At 41.9% G+C, this 15,052-nt stretch overlaps 1 protein-coding gene across 1 annotated transcript; it reads left to right on the top strand.

The window, feature by feature from the left end:
• The first annotated feature begins 527 nt into the window (after positions 1–527).
• On the top strand, positions 528–11,742 carry rabggta (Rab geranylgeranyltransferase subunit alpha). Its single transcript, XM_030083841.1, has 17 exons — positions 528–805; positions 888–925; positions 1,040–1,150; positions 2,125–2,249; positions 2,337–2,524; positions 2,625–2,882; positions 3,019–3,102; positions 3,214–3,296; positions 5,636–5,731; positions 6,551–6,656; positions 7,654–7,705; positions 7,779–7,867; positions 7,983–8,071; positions 8,178–8,294; positions 8,380–8,493; positions 8,631–8,718; positions 10,110–11,742. Exons 2-17 carry the CDS (start codon positions 923–925, stop codon positions 10,256–10,258), a joined length of 1,752 nt encoding a protein of 583 aa, XP_029939701.1. The 5' UTR covers positions 528–805; positions 888–922; the 3' UTR covers positions 10,259–11,742.
• The last annotated feature ends 3,310 nt before the right edge of the window (positions 11,743–15,052 follow it).

Here is a 15,052-nt window from a genome sequence, read left to right as displayed (position 1 = left end):
CTGTTACAGCAAATTAAAATAAATAAATAAATAAGACGAAGAGGAGACTAGCTTAGTTTGTATTGATAGAAATAAATAACTCCAACCAGATTTTTTCTTTATGCAGACAAGCATTTGAAACAATTATTTAAATATATTTACACCAAATTCTACAACTCAATGAGCGCAGAGACACCAGAGTATTCACAAGTAGCATCATTGATTAACTAGCCTTTACTGTCAATCTGGGTGGATGTGATCTATCTATCTATCTATCTATCTATCTATCTATCGATCCATCCATCTATCTATCTATCTATCTATCTATCTATCTATCTATCCATCCATCTATCTATCTATCTATCTATCTATCTATCTATCTATCTATCTATCTATCTATCTATCCATCCAGCCATCCATCCATCTATCTCTTCCTTTCTTTCTTTGGCCGCTCGATGGCAGCAGACAGACGCAGTTGTGAGGAGACTCCATCGACTCCCTGTGACGTATTTATCCTGCGACGGAAGAGGAGGATTGTAGTTCTACCTGCTTGTGACCAGTGACACGACAAATCAAACAAATCCAACATCTTTGTCAGAAAAACATCACTGGCGGGCGGATTAAGCAGCAGCGGGCTCTTCGTGGAGGATTACTGCGCTTGTTGGTGTACGGCGGTGCTGTGAGATGCGTCTTGCGTCGCCGTGTTACCGTTTCTTCTGCGCTTGTCGACGCTCACTGCGGGGCTAATTAGCAGGCTAACTACACACTGAGCTGTTTTTATTCATTCATCACCGTCAAACGCCACTGAGCAGTTTGCACCTAAACAGTAAGGCTCTGTAACATACCTCCGTTTTTATTCTGTGTTCGTTATCCTGCATGTCACTCATCGTGTGTTTCCACACAAACAGGTTAACCGAAGAAGTCTCATTCATTCCCAGTGAAGATGGTGAGAAATGTATTGTTTACTCATTTTCTTTCCTAGGCTTGTTGTGGTCACTGAGAATTGCATCTCGTTTCAAATTTTACCTCCTGAGCCTTTTTCTTCTCTGTATTTTGGCAGCATGGTCGAGTGAAGATCAAATCCACAGCTCAGCAGGAAGAGGAGAAAAGGAAGGAGCGAGAGAAGAAGCTGAAGATCTATGTGGCAGCACGAGATGCATGTTTCTCCAAGGTGCTTGGAAAAGTTGTATTGCATTGTGCATTGTTGGAGATCCGCTTCCTGGCATTGGAGTCCGGGCAAAGCAGGGATTGGGCCCTATCTTCAGTGTAGCTTCCCAAATAAGTCGTGATGACTGATTTACGACATCACAGAATAGTCGTGGGTTCAAATACCGGTGGATGGAGTTTACATGTTCTCTACGTTTGTGAGGACTCAGGCTTCCTCCTGCAGTCCTAAAACATGAATGTGTGTGTGTGTGTGTGTGTGTGTGTGTGTGTGTGTGCGCGCACGCCCTGTCACAGTGGAGACCTCTCCAGGGTGTGTCCTGCCCTCGCCTATAGTTGACCCTAAACAGGATATAGCGGTATATAGATGGATGGATGTATATTTTGTGTCACAGGAATATCATCATCATTTCTGTTTCAGTGAGAGTTTTAGTGTGTGTGAGATTTTTATAATGGTTTGATATAGGGCCGGGCAATACGTCAACATTTTGTTGAAATTTGATATTGAAAAATACAATACGGTGTATATTGATAGCTGTTTCCATTAAAATATTAGTTAATAGAGTTGCTATTTTTCCCTGTCTTGCTTGCCTGCAGCATGTCTCACTCTAAAGCTAGCAGAGCCATGGCTCCGCCCCTCCCTGCACGCTCCCCCCACTCACATTTCAAGTTTGCAGATGGACAGTTATGTAATATAAGTGCCTGTGTTGCAGTTTGTGACTTATAAATCTGTAATGACCTGCTCCTTAACCCAATACTCAGCAAGATCTTCTGTTTGCCACAAAGTACAGCAGTTTTTAGAGATAGAACAATGTCCTCACAGTCAAATCATGATGGAGTTGAGCCTGGGTCGAGGTTTCTTGATTGAAATTTGCATGCTTATTCAGTGACTCTGGCTAAGTTGCCCTTTTCACAAACATGAATACTTGTGCAAACTTGGGGTTATGTCTTTGACTTTGTCTGCCTCCCTTTCTACAACAGAGGAAGGAAGGCGTTTGGGATGAAGAGGCTCTCCAGCTCACCCAACAACTCCTGTCGTCCAACCCTGACTTTGCCACTCTGTGGAACTACAGAAGAGAAATCCTGATGCACCTGGAAACTGTGAAGTAAGAAGTTGCCTTTTTTTTTTTTTTTTTTTTAACCGTCCTCTGTACTGCCACAGAAAAGTAATGATTTTGTTGCCTGCGCCACAGAGACGAGGATGAAGTGCAAAGCATTTATGGGTCTGAGCTGGCTTTCCTGGAGTCTTGTCTGAAGGTTAACCCAAAGTCTTACGGCAGCTGGCACCACCGCGGCTGGGTCTCAGCTCGCTTGCCTCGGCCCGACTGGGCTAGAGAGCTAAGCCTGTGTGATCGCTGCTTGAGCCTTGACGACCGCAACTGTGAGTAGAAAAAGGAAGCAGCAGAAAAAATTTTATTATACTGCATAATGCCATGTTTCTACTGAAACATTTCATGTCATGTTTTTATGTTTTCTGCTAGTCCACTGCTGGGATTATCGTCGGATGGTTGTGAAGATGTCTGGTGTACCTGTGGATCAAGAGCTGGAGTTCACTGATCGCCTGATCGGCTCCAACTTTTCAAACTATTCCAGCTGGCACTACCGTAGTACCTTGCTGCCGCTGCTCCATCCCGAGTCTCCTGAGCCCCCCTCACCATGCCGTGAGCCTCGGCAGTCCTCGCCCCCACCCTCTCCTCAAACCCACTCCCATCGTGTCTGTGAGGAGCAGCTACTCAAAGGTAACCTCATCACTTGTAGTGAGCAACAGCGGAACATAGGGGGCAGTGGGAGTCTTTATAATCGCTGTAAAGTGCTGCACTTTGCATGACATTCGGCATGCTTGTAATCCAGCTACACTGTTTTTTTTCCTTTCAGAGTATGAGCTTGTACAAAATGCTTTCTTCACTGATCCCAATGACCAGAGTGCTTGGTTTTATTACCGCTGGCTTTTAGGCAGAGGTATGTCGATGTGTCATTTGAATGCAATTTAAGTCCGCGTGAAAAGAATCTGTAGCTTTTCATCCATCAAGCACAAATTCCACCCATCTAAGTCCTTTGTCTGTCCAACAGCGGAGCGTGAAGAGATGATAAGCTGTGTTTATGTCAGTCGGGATGAAGAACGAGTGGCTGTCGCCTTCTCCAGACCTGTCAATGTCAGTATTTTCATTTAATTGTCTCTCAAAACAGGCACTGAATGCTCAATGTGCATTTCAAGATCAGCTTCCGTAATGCATTTACTTACTGACTGCACGTGCTACAGAAATTTCTTGTGCGTCTTTAAGCATCATTTGTCTGATTTAGGACTTCCATATGGTCCATTTAGTTGATTATCTCTTTTTATTTAATTATGCAGATGTAGCAGATTGTGTTGTAATTTGAAGTGATATGATCTGCTATGAATGTAGTTTTTTTTAATGGAAACTTACGAACAACCTTTTGGGATACACTTCTACACTTCTGTATAATACAGCCCTTCTCACATAAGTATTGTCTTAAAAAGGGTAATCATGTTCAGTTACGTTTGATATAATCAGACCACGGTGTATTCATCAAGATTTTCATTTGTGATATTGAGGCGGTATGGTGGTGCACTGCATTATATTGAACAGTGTTTCTCATAGTCTTGCTGCTTCGTGAGATTATCATAAAACAGCAAACTTTTTGAAGTAATTGATATCTAGGTTGCAGTTTGCATTTTAATTAAAGGGGCTGTATCATGCTTTTTTAGCTAGTCCAAACCCTAGGAATGGCATTAACATGGTAATAGTTTGTTTTTGGCGCTAAGGAAAAGTCATTTTGTCCGCCTCTCCCCCTGTGGACTTTGACTGACAGCGTACTTCAACCAATCAGCGCTTCAAAACAAAGACGCTAGCTAGCTTTAGCTCTTTAGCTCGAGCTTCTCTACATGCAAAGACACGCAGAAACGTCTTTTCCTGTTAGAAACTCACCAAGCGCAGACCCTTCAGACTCTTGCTCTTGCTTGATTGCTGCTTTCAGACGATGGTTAAAGTATATCCTCGAAATTGGAGTTACTAAAAGCACCAACGCTGCTTGCCGAGGGCCTGCGGGAGGGGGGCTCAGGGGAGCCATCTTCTCCGTGTGACGTGAACGTGGGAAAACAGAGCGTTTTCATGGGTGCGGGAGGGGCTGCCTCTCTGAGCAGCACAAACACAAGGAAAGCTTAAACACGCAGGCACGGAGGAAAAAAAAAACGCTTTGGGGGTGTTGAGTACATAACTATATAACAAGGTTAAAACATACAAAAAGTGAATTTTGCATGATACAGCCCCTTTAAAGTTTATATTGTCACATGTTTGTAATACAGTGTATATTTAATGTAAATCAATGTGACCTCATATAGTTATCCAGATCCAATATTTATTTTTTTTTGATATATCGACCATAACAGTTATCACAGCAATGGCTTTGAGTCTACATGGAGTCAGCAACACTCCCGATGTACAAAGTGACATGAATTCAAACTTAGACGGTGGCCCTTTGGGAAATGCCACATATTTATACATTGTCATTTTTCATGGTCTATTCATAAATAGGAAAATGTATGTAATGTAAATACTCATGAGTGCATAGTCAAAGGCAATACTTAATATTTTATTTTTGTTCCGCTTTTCCAAAAAAGTTATGAAATTTGTCTCTATTCAATTTTGTAAGAATTTGTTTTAATAATGCTTCTTAACACTAAATGTGATTGTAGTAATATAATTGAAGGAGAATATTTAGTTTTTCTTTTATGTTTAAAACATCTAATAATGAAGCACGTGTACTGTTGGAAAGCTAGCTATATGTTTTACTCTGCCACCATCTCATCTGGTGTTGAGAGAGGCCAAAATGTTAGAAACGCCTGAATGTGAATCGGCCCAACTCCAGAGATGACTGAAAAGTACCAGCTTTAAAATCTCTAAAACATTTCTAGTTGTTAGAATCTAATGAAACGATCTAAAACAAAACTGAACATTGATACCTTATGTGAAAGCACACTTGATGGGAGCCCCGCTGTGCTGAATCATAATTAGCTGGGCCTGTCGAGTCCTGGTCCTTGGGGACCTTCTTCCTGCAGGTTTTCATTTTCCGTCTCCCTGCTTCAGCATACCTGACTCTAATAATGCCATCATCATCATCATCATCATCATCAAGATTTTGAATAAGGGACCCCTCTTTGCAATCAGGAGTGCTGCAAGTTGGAAAGACCAACAATATGCATGGCGGTGGCCCTCCAGGACCCGGATTGGGCACACCGGTATAAATTACACAAATGTGCCTAATGAAGAGGCTGCAGAGAGTGTAGTGTGGTGAGAATGTGAATAAATGAAACGGACTGCAAATGCAGAGCGTTGATTTGAAAATCAGCTCCTGACTTGCTGTTGTTGGTGGGAGGGGTTATTGCTGAGGAATGTTTAGGACTCCTGCTTACCGTGTCCACCGGGTGCTTTATGTTACTTGATGAGCTGTCTCCCTGTCTTTGTGCTCTCAGGCGCAGTCAGTCGGCCTACTGCTGGTCCTTGATGGTCAACCCCAGAGAGTGGAGTGGAGGAGTGTTCACCCACGCTTTAAACACAGCCCCGTCTGGGTATCCTTTCACATTACGACTCAAGACAAGGACAAGTTACTGCAGCAGTAACAATATCATAGTCGTCACTCTTTAATAGCAGCTGCCGTGCCGCGTTTCTGATTGAGCTCTTACTTAACACTCTGTCCACATTAGTTTTCACGTACCACACACTAATGCAACAGTATGTTTCTATCTTTTTTCTTTTTTATGAAGATCAGTGCACTGCAGGGAGCGCCAGCTTCAGTGTGACTGGAATAGACAGCTGAAGCTCTGAAGATTGCTGCTGCAGGACTGATGCTTTGTTTCTGAGCTTACAAATCTATTCAACACTTGGTGTTTCAGTTCCAAATTGCACAGATACACACACGCCCACACAAAAACATTCTGTGTAAATATTGTCTTCGTGCTTAATGTTAAAAAGTCATTAATATTAGATTGATTGATTCCGATTAACAGAAACCAGTAGAATTGAGTCTCACAGTAGTCATGCATCTCTTCAATTCTAATCCCATTTTTATGAAGTCATGCTCACAAGTCAGAAATAACCAATTTACAAAAAACAATTGAAATGAATTCTTGGGACAGTGTGGAGTTATGTTAATTCTGAGCATAATAGTCCCTGGCATGGAAACAAACCTGAAACAGCTGGCTGTCAGCAGCCTGATAATCCAGGTGCTGGTACTACAAATTTTAATATTTGTGGCTGAATGTGCTTCCTAATACTTCCTAAACACTGTGCACATACATGGAAAATGGTAAAGTTGATGTTCAAACTTAACCTATTTTAGGAATTTATATTTCACAAGTGGAACGCTTCAATCCTTAACTCCTGCCCAGATCTGTGATCTCCCTCCTGGAACGATAAATGACGTAACCAACGAGCACAACCTGACTGTGCACTGGACTGAGAAACACACTCACAGGGATTGTGCTCTGTACACAGGTACAATCAGTTATTTTATGTCCACACACAGTTTCCTGATCGGAGCCGGTTTGCTGTTGTGGTTAAGCTTGCATTGTTGTAAAGAAAAGCAATATAATCCAGATGTTATTGGTTGTGGGAAATCGCTTGTAGCAAAGCACTGATTGACAGTGGTGAAGACATCTCCTAAACTAAAAGATCAAACCGGTGGTCCTTCTACAAAGACTCTACTCGCAGATACCTGAACAAACAAGCAATAAAACTTCATCCTCAAGCTGAAACGAAAAGCTGGTGATGTTGACAACATTCCCTCAGTGTTTGTTTGAGCAAGAGTTATTTGAAGAAAGATCTTTTTTAATCATGAAAGGCTAAAATGCTGAAAGTTAAGCTACACAATACTTGAGACTATTTACAGGAAAGTTGACTTTGATAGTACCTTTAGATGCAGTTGTAACAGCATTGATACTAACATATCACTGTGCAGCGGTATTGAATTCTCTGCTTGGACTTCTAGACGTTGCCTGAGATAAAACTCATAGTTTTGAGCCTACCTACACGAGTCTTTTGCAACTTCTTGTCAACATCAAAAACAAGGATCTTTTCTTTTAATGTGTGCATGTTGTTGTTGCCACATTCCCTCAGGTTGCTCAAGATAACAGCAATAGAAAAAAGTATGTCGTCCATATTAAGAGAAGCAGTTTTTAGTGTGAAATTGATATTTGAACCAGGATCACTGATATAACTCATCTCTGTACACATGCGCTGCAGTGGACGTAATTTTTAGACTGATGTTTGATGTAGCTCATCAATCTGCACCACTTTTCATTTAATTTTTTTTTTTTTTTTTTTGGTTAAACACAGAGAGAAGCATCTCTTGTGTGCTGGGTCACAGTTAGTGGGACACGCTTAGCAATAATCCCTATGAGAGTGAATAGCATGTCCCACTAACTGTGACCCAGCACACAAGAGATGCTTCTCTCTGTGTTTCTGTGAGATTCATAACTTTCGTTTTCCAAAGGTCGGAGTGAAAGCTGGTGCCGCGACTCTGCTACTGATCAGGAACTGTTCAGGTACTGATTTGTCAACACTTGTTGTTGCTGGCACTTTAGAGGACTTGAAACTGAGTGTACCATCTCTGTGTAGGAGCGAGCTTTCAGTGGAGAAGACCTCGGTTTTACAGTCGGAGCTACAGTCTGTTAACCAGCTGCAGGAGTTGGAGCCGCTCAATAAATGTAAGAGCTTTTGAGTCTGCTGCAGTACAGACGCAAACCTCCATTTTCACATCCACAGCATACGATGGTGCTGGTGCTGACCCTTTACCAATGACCTCTGTGCTCACTTTGGAAGGGTGCTTACTGACCATTATCCTCCTGATGAGGGCACTAGACCCGCTGGGATATGAAAAGGAAACACTTGCTCATTTCCAGACACTCAAAGTGAGTACCTTCCATATTCACAACAGTCAGTGGGACTGACATGAGATTGTTTTGTGCACGGCGTGTTCAGATCTCATCCGCTGGCTGCTGTCACTCTCTCCTCCAGGCTGTGGACTCCATGCGCTCTGCGTACTATAGCGACCTTTGCAGCAAGTTTATGATTGAGAACACCATCTTGAAGATGGAATATGCTGAAGTGCGCGTCTTCAGCATCTCTGACAAGGTCAGAGTTACGACAAAAGTGCTGAGTTTTATATGCTTTCAAACTCCATTCTCTGACATGTCTTTTTTCTTTTAATCCCAAACAGAACCTGACCACTTTGTGCCACCTGGACCAGCTGTTATTGGTCACTCATATCAATCTGTCCTCCAATCAGCTCCAGCGGCTGCCCCCTCAGTTTGCCATGTTGCAGTGCCTGGAGGTGAGTTGGCTGTCTTTATTATTCTCAGTCCCGCATCGTCTCTATTTCAAAGACGATGCTGTCTCAATGTCGAGAGTTAGAAAAGCACGTATTGATGATTGATTCTCTGCATATGAATGAGTTCTTCTTGCCGACAGGTGTTGGAGGCTGCGAATAACGCCATAGAGAACCTGGAGGGAGTGTATCACCTTCCCAAACTGGAGGAGGTCGTCCTGAAGAATAACAGTATCCTTAAATCAAAGATTTATGTTCGCTTTGGTAATTGTTATCATGCCTTCGTTATGATGCATAAACCTAAAGAACAACAGTCTATGACTATTTTATATAATTGGAAGAAAAAGAAAGTCTTCATCTCAGATTTCCTGATCGCCTCCAGACACGCATATTCAGCCGGAGCTTTGCTTTTTATCAAGATATCAACTAACTCCTGCTGATTTACACTGAACAGCCATAGCATTATAACCAGTGGAATAAGGGACCCATTTTGTCCCTCTGTTGTTAAAATACCGATGTGTTGTGCATTCAGAGAGCTTTCTGTCTGCGACCTCAGTACTTGAGCAGCAGTTGAAGGTGCAGAAGTTCAGACTTCATGGGACGTCTCCACTTTATCAGTGTGTGTGACTGTGGCCCTGTTTCCCATTCACCACTATTCATTCTTGCTATTTTTTTCTTTTTTTTTTTTTTTTTAGAAAAGGAGGTCATGATAAAGAGATAAACTGATATTCACTTCACCTGTCACATGTTACGGCTGCTGTGTAAATCCTTGTTAAACTGACAAACCACTGTACCACAGACTGATAGGAAACATATTGATGCTTTTGAAAGGCTGATTTTTTTCAGTGTACTAGATTTGTGTCTTGATTTTTCATACATTAGATACCCTGACGTGTTTAGTTTGTATCAATTTAAGTGTGTTCCCTCTAGAAAGAGTTAAAATACAGTATTTTTGATTAGTCAGCTCTTTGTAAAATTGAGACGTTTTAGAGCACCGTACTGTAATCTGCATAATTTTGCATTGCAGTTTCGACCCTCCCCTTGCAGTGTACTGTTTCCTCAAAATATGTGTGAATCAGCTTCAAGTAGCTGATTGCTGCCAAAAGAAATAAAGACAGAAAACAAAGCCCTGCTGAAAATAATTAGGATGGTGTTTGTGATTTTCAGAAAATTGCAGTTGTCGGGAGACCCTTCAGCTGGTTACAAAGGCCATTTTATTTTACTCAGATCTCACAGTGAAAGTATAAATAAAGACAGAGCTGCAATTTGACAGAGCAAACAGCATCATTAACAAGACAACAACCACTTAACAGCCCATCATTGGGATTCTCGGTCCTTCCCTTCATCCGTCACTTCCCTCACTTTACACTAGAAACGAATATTGGGATTACCAGCTCATGTCAGCGAGACGATGTTCAACATTTGTTTTTATTTTTATTTGTTTGTAATGACAGCTGCTCTACACTTTGAAGGCTCTGAATTCTTATCCCCCATGCTGCTTTTCACGTTTGCGTCCTACTCCTACGCCGATGTGTGGACCATGTGCATCAATCCCCTGCTGGTTATTAATATTTTCTCACCACCACGCTCATGAAGGCTTTTTCATTAACCAGAACGCGCAGAAATCTCGACACTGTCTGATCTTCAACCTCTGGCTTCGTGCCCGAAGCTGAAGCGCCTTGATCTCCGTGGCAACCCAGTCACTCAGACGGCCAATATTGAGTCAGAGTTAGCCGAGCTGCTGCCCTCCGTCACGGACCTCCTGCTCTGATAGAATGCACGGCAGCAGCCAAGGCCATCATGAGTCCTGTCATTCAGTTTTTCTCAGCTGTTTGGCAGTGAAATGAGTGAGTGGGTGTTCCTCTTTTTTTTTTTTCTTTTTTTTAAATCGCTGTTATGACTTGTTTGTTCTACTTGTTTGGTAGAATGTCAGTCACAGAAAACCCCGGGGGCCTGACAGCCCGGAGCACGTCAGAAACCCGCTCTGGCCTCGTTACAGTATAACATCTACGTTGTTGTGTGTGCATGTGTGTCGACATTTGCTCAGTGTGCGTACAAATATCTCAAATGCAAACCACCAAATTGCATGCAAAAGCACTGAATAGAATATGGCTCGATGTGCAACAATGTAGTGCCGGACTGTGTCTTCTACAAAACAGAGTAGGAAGAAAAAGCTGATACCTGATGTACAGAGCACCTCATCGTTTACGCCTTTTTTTTTTTTTTTAAAGGTTGCTTCATGCATTCAGTATGACATGACACTGTGGCACAGTGAGTCATGCATCCAGTAATGAACAGCACACATTGTGTCACTGCCTTCTGCGATGCGTTAAGCGTACGTGTTCATTTCATTCAGGATTTGTTCCATATTTCTTAAAACGAAAGTCAAGATACAACATTTTTTCACACAGGTTTGAAAAACCTGTACACACACAAGCTGTGTGTGTTTACGGTAGCTGCTGACCTTTAGTTATTTCAGTGATTATCCTGTTTAGTATTTAAGTGTTCTGTGTTAACACAGCTGTAACGTTTCTGATGGGAGACAAATGCTACAGTCGACAAATTGTAATCTTGAACCCCAATTGATAGTTAAGCTTCAGCAGTTCAGCATCATGTGGACGTTATCTGCCTTTTATGTTGCTTTGTGAGCACCGGACGGCCTTGAAAAGACACATCGATGCAGCCTTTAATCACATGAGAAGTTTAAAATGTGTTCCTAGCTCCAGTCACCTGGCTCAGCATGCAATTTGCACCACTGTCTTTATATAAGTCAAGTTGATTTTGTTGCTCAGACAGCTAAACTCCAAGCAAACTGTTCTTTAGGTATGTACACAAAGCAAACTGAAATGACACTGAACTATAACGATCTATGCATACGCAAGAACAGAACGGTTCGCTCTCCCAGGGCTCAGGTGGAAAAACTGTAGGTTTTATTTGTTTGTTTGTTTTATTTTCTCACAGCCCTGGTCTGGGACTTCTTGCAGGCTGTTTTTGAAACATCATCTGAACTTTTTTTTATGCATTTTCCAGCTCCACCCAGGAGTGATGTGGTTGATTTTATCTTGACATATAAAGTTTCCTGGCAAGACTTAATTGTGGTTTGGTTCTATAAGAGTTTAATGAGATTTTAAAAAGAAAATGCACCTTTTACAAAATTGGAAACATCAGCACCATAAAGACGGATGAAATGATACTAGACTTCAGCAGATGGAAATACACTCGGCACTCTGACCACTGAATTCACAGAAATAAAGTACAGAGGCTGGCAAGCTTCAAATGTCTTTGTGTCCACATTTTTTTCTGACTTCAGCTGCCGTGCAAACGCAGCTCCCGTCCTGTGGAGAAAGTTTGAGCTGAAGCCAGATCATCTTCATGGTGAGGTTTGCAGCACACATAAACAGACCGCCGTACATTGACCCACTATATATGTTGAGACTGGAAAAATACATTTAAAGGCCTCATATTGGACACAGATAAGAAAACTGCCCGGCTGTACTACAGGGGACCCCACAGCTAGTTGTTCGGACTTGCACTGTGTACTTGGCAGACTGCATCTGATGTGCTTCCAGGGTGATGAAAAACAATGTCGCATTTCCTTTTAAAACCTGGTTTTTATTCCTCAAGATGCCCATAGGGTATTTATCACCTGATTAATAAAGGGACAGTGACGTGAAACTAAATTTATTAGGTTATTATATAAATTCTCCCCAAATGATATACAAACACACACACACACACACACACACACGCACACAGGAAGTATCTAAATAACCAGGAAAGTAGCTGGTCCATGAAATGCATTTGTATGTTTTGCACCACGATGATGATTCAGGATATAGAGGGAACTCATCATCTCGAGGAATAATCTAAGGTACAATCTCAGCAGAAAGCCAACAACAGGAAATACTCTCAAGACACACTGATCAGTCCTCTATAGACGAAATGTACATCAGCCGACTGGAAGAGAAATAGAGCAGGTCCATCTCCTGCTTGTGGACGCCTCGGTGCAGGGTGGGAGACATTTCAGTATGAAACACTGCTTTGGCCCAGTCCACTTTGTGAGCGCATTTCACAGACTTCAGGCTCATGTGTTTTACTTCCCCAACAACAACAAAGGAGCTTATGTGTGTTTGACAAGAGTAAAGTTCATAGGAGAAACTGCTGCTCAGTGGCAAAAACCTGACTAGAAAACTGTTTGTCAAACATAACAGTGGCGCTACTGATGTTTTTAAACAATGGTCATATCAGAGTCTGAATACTGACCAGAGTTTGTTTGACACACATAAAGAATCCATTAGGTTCATACTCACCAATAAAACTAAACAGAACAACAGATCTTTGCAGAAGTAAGAGCACGTTTAGCCGTTTCTAATCAGGCGTTATAATCTATGAAAGCGTTCTTTGTGGTTGAAGTTTTATTATTGTGCTTTGCATGTCATTTTTCTTTTCTGGAAGATCAAAAGATCTGTAATTCCTCTTAGTTGCACTTGACGCTTGTTTGTCCTCTCAAAAAGAATTGTGCATTCTGAGTGTGCCTTTGCTCAGAGTTTGCCCATCACACAGTCAGCGGAAACCTACTCGACCAGTCAGTGCACATTACTGAGATATCTAGGTCACACAGAGTTCCTGTGTTCTGTCTGGCAAGAGCAGGTGGACGTCAGCTCCCTTCAGCTGAAGCTGTCAGATGAAACGTGGCTGAAACTCCTGTGTGAGAGGTGGTTGACTTGTCAGTACATCTCGTCGCAGATCTAACGGAGTCACCTTTTCAACACTTCTAGGCAGTGACAAAGGTGAGAATCGTCAAAATGAGTGACGGCTGAATTCAATGGGATTCCTATGTAGAGAGTCCTGTGTTTTTCTCATAGTGTTTTTGAAGGAATGTTTTAAATGGTACATACTGCTTTTAATTGAAGGCAAGTATTTATTTAATCACAAAATTTTGAATAAAAAGCAAGGATAGGGCACACACCTGTATGTGTGTGTGTGTAAATAATATATTAAATAATAAGGCCAGAATCAATTATTGCCTGAGTTTTTGTGATGCTTTTATACTAGAGCTATCACATTCAACCAGGCAGCAACTCATAATCTGCAGCAGTGGTTTTCAGTCTGGGTCCGTCATCCATCCTGTTCCCTCTTATGAGCCCATCAGTGTAATAATTCAGAACAAAGGAGGTCCATTGATTTTCTTAGGGGCAATCTAACTGCTTGTTAAAAAAAAAAACCCAACAACCTCAAACCACTGATCTTTATCATCCGTTCTGCACACCGTTATGCCCCAGAAATAGAGCCCATCCCAGCTGACAGTGAATGAAATGCAGAGAACACTCTGAACACGTTGTGTGACAGGTAATTTCAAACTGAAAGGATTATCATCTCCAGCACATCCTCTCATAGTACAGTTTACTGCTTTGGTGGTCTCGATGCTTCACATAATCAGTTGCATTCACCTTTTCTATACTCACATCATTCACACTCTCACAAAAAAAAAAAAAAAAAAAAAAAAAAACCTGGTGTGCAAGGTGCTTGCACAGCTTTGGGAGAGAATTTAGGTGCAGTGTTTTTCCCAAGGACATGAAGCACCAACCTTGGGACTGGAGTATGACCCACTCCACCAGCTGGAGCCACATTCATCTGCACACTTCACTAATTACCTTAGGAGCACAAAATCTTTGGATTGTGGAAAGAGCCGCAGGGAGAAAAACACACACACACACACACACACACACACACACACACACACACACAAAAACACACACACACACTAAGAAGCTAAGACCTTGAAACAAACCAGTCTCACTGTGAGTTGAGAGTTTTACCAGCGTGTAGTTGGAACCATTACAGATAGGTTTAGTTATCAAAATTGTCCAAAATAGTACCTTTCATAACCTTTCAATTTTTTCTACAATGCAGAGACATTGATCCTCAACAATTATATTCACTCCAGCTTTATTTGCTGAACTTGATTTATATATAGTGCCAGTGCCAACAGAATTCTTGTTTGGCACTTAAAAAGAGACTCTCAATCTCAACAGTCTCATAACAACACACCAAGCAAGAGTAGGAAAGGAAAAGCTCTCTTTCACAGGAAGACATGCCCATGAAAGACCTCTGGTGTTCGGGGATTGTGTGCGGAAGGAAACGGCCAGAGAATAATAAAAGACCTGATATTAACGCAAAACTAGTAAAAACCTTCAGCAGTTTGACTTTGAAAGGCGAGGTGACCTGATCCTGCTGGCACTTCACACTTTATCAGTGAGGAGAGGTTTAGTCCTGATCTTAATGCCAGAGACGGTGTCTTCCTCCAGAAGTAAAACATCTGTCTGTTGCTTTTATAAACTCACAAAAAGGGGACATTGTATTCCAGAGACCTCTTTTCAAAATAAAGTTCAGTGTATTTGTCGTGGAAGTGAGCCGTGTTTTTCCATGAACGGTGCTTGCAACACTCTTAAGTGGTTTCAGCTGTAAATTTCACCAAGCGTCTGACTGTACAGGAGAGAGGCGTGTCCTCACCATCCGAGCCAAGTATTTAAGCCAGCCCTGAAGTTAGGACTTGTCTGAGAAA

Source organism: Salarias fasciatus, chromosome 23 (genome assembly GCF_902148845.1).
Source record: "Salarias fasciatus chromosome 23, fSalaFa1.1, whole genome shotgun sequence".
Classification (NCBI taxonomy): Eukaryota; Metazoa; Chordata; class Actinopteri; order Blenniiformes; family Blenniidae; genus Salarias; species Salarias fasciatus.
The sequence above is the reverse complement of the archived record's forward strand: the minus strand, read 5'-3'. Positions and strand labels throughout refer to the sequence as shown.

Coding starts and splice junctions, on each gene's coding strand:
- rabggta (XM_030083841.1), top strand. Junction 7,868..7,982: donor GTTGGAGCCGCTCAATAAAT/GTAAGAGCTTTT, acceptor TCACTTTGGAAG/GGTGCTTACTGACCATTATC. Junction 8,719..10,109: donor GGTCGTCCTGAAGAATAACA/GTATCCTTAAAT, acceptor CAGAACGCGCAG/AAATCTCGACACTGTCTGAT.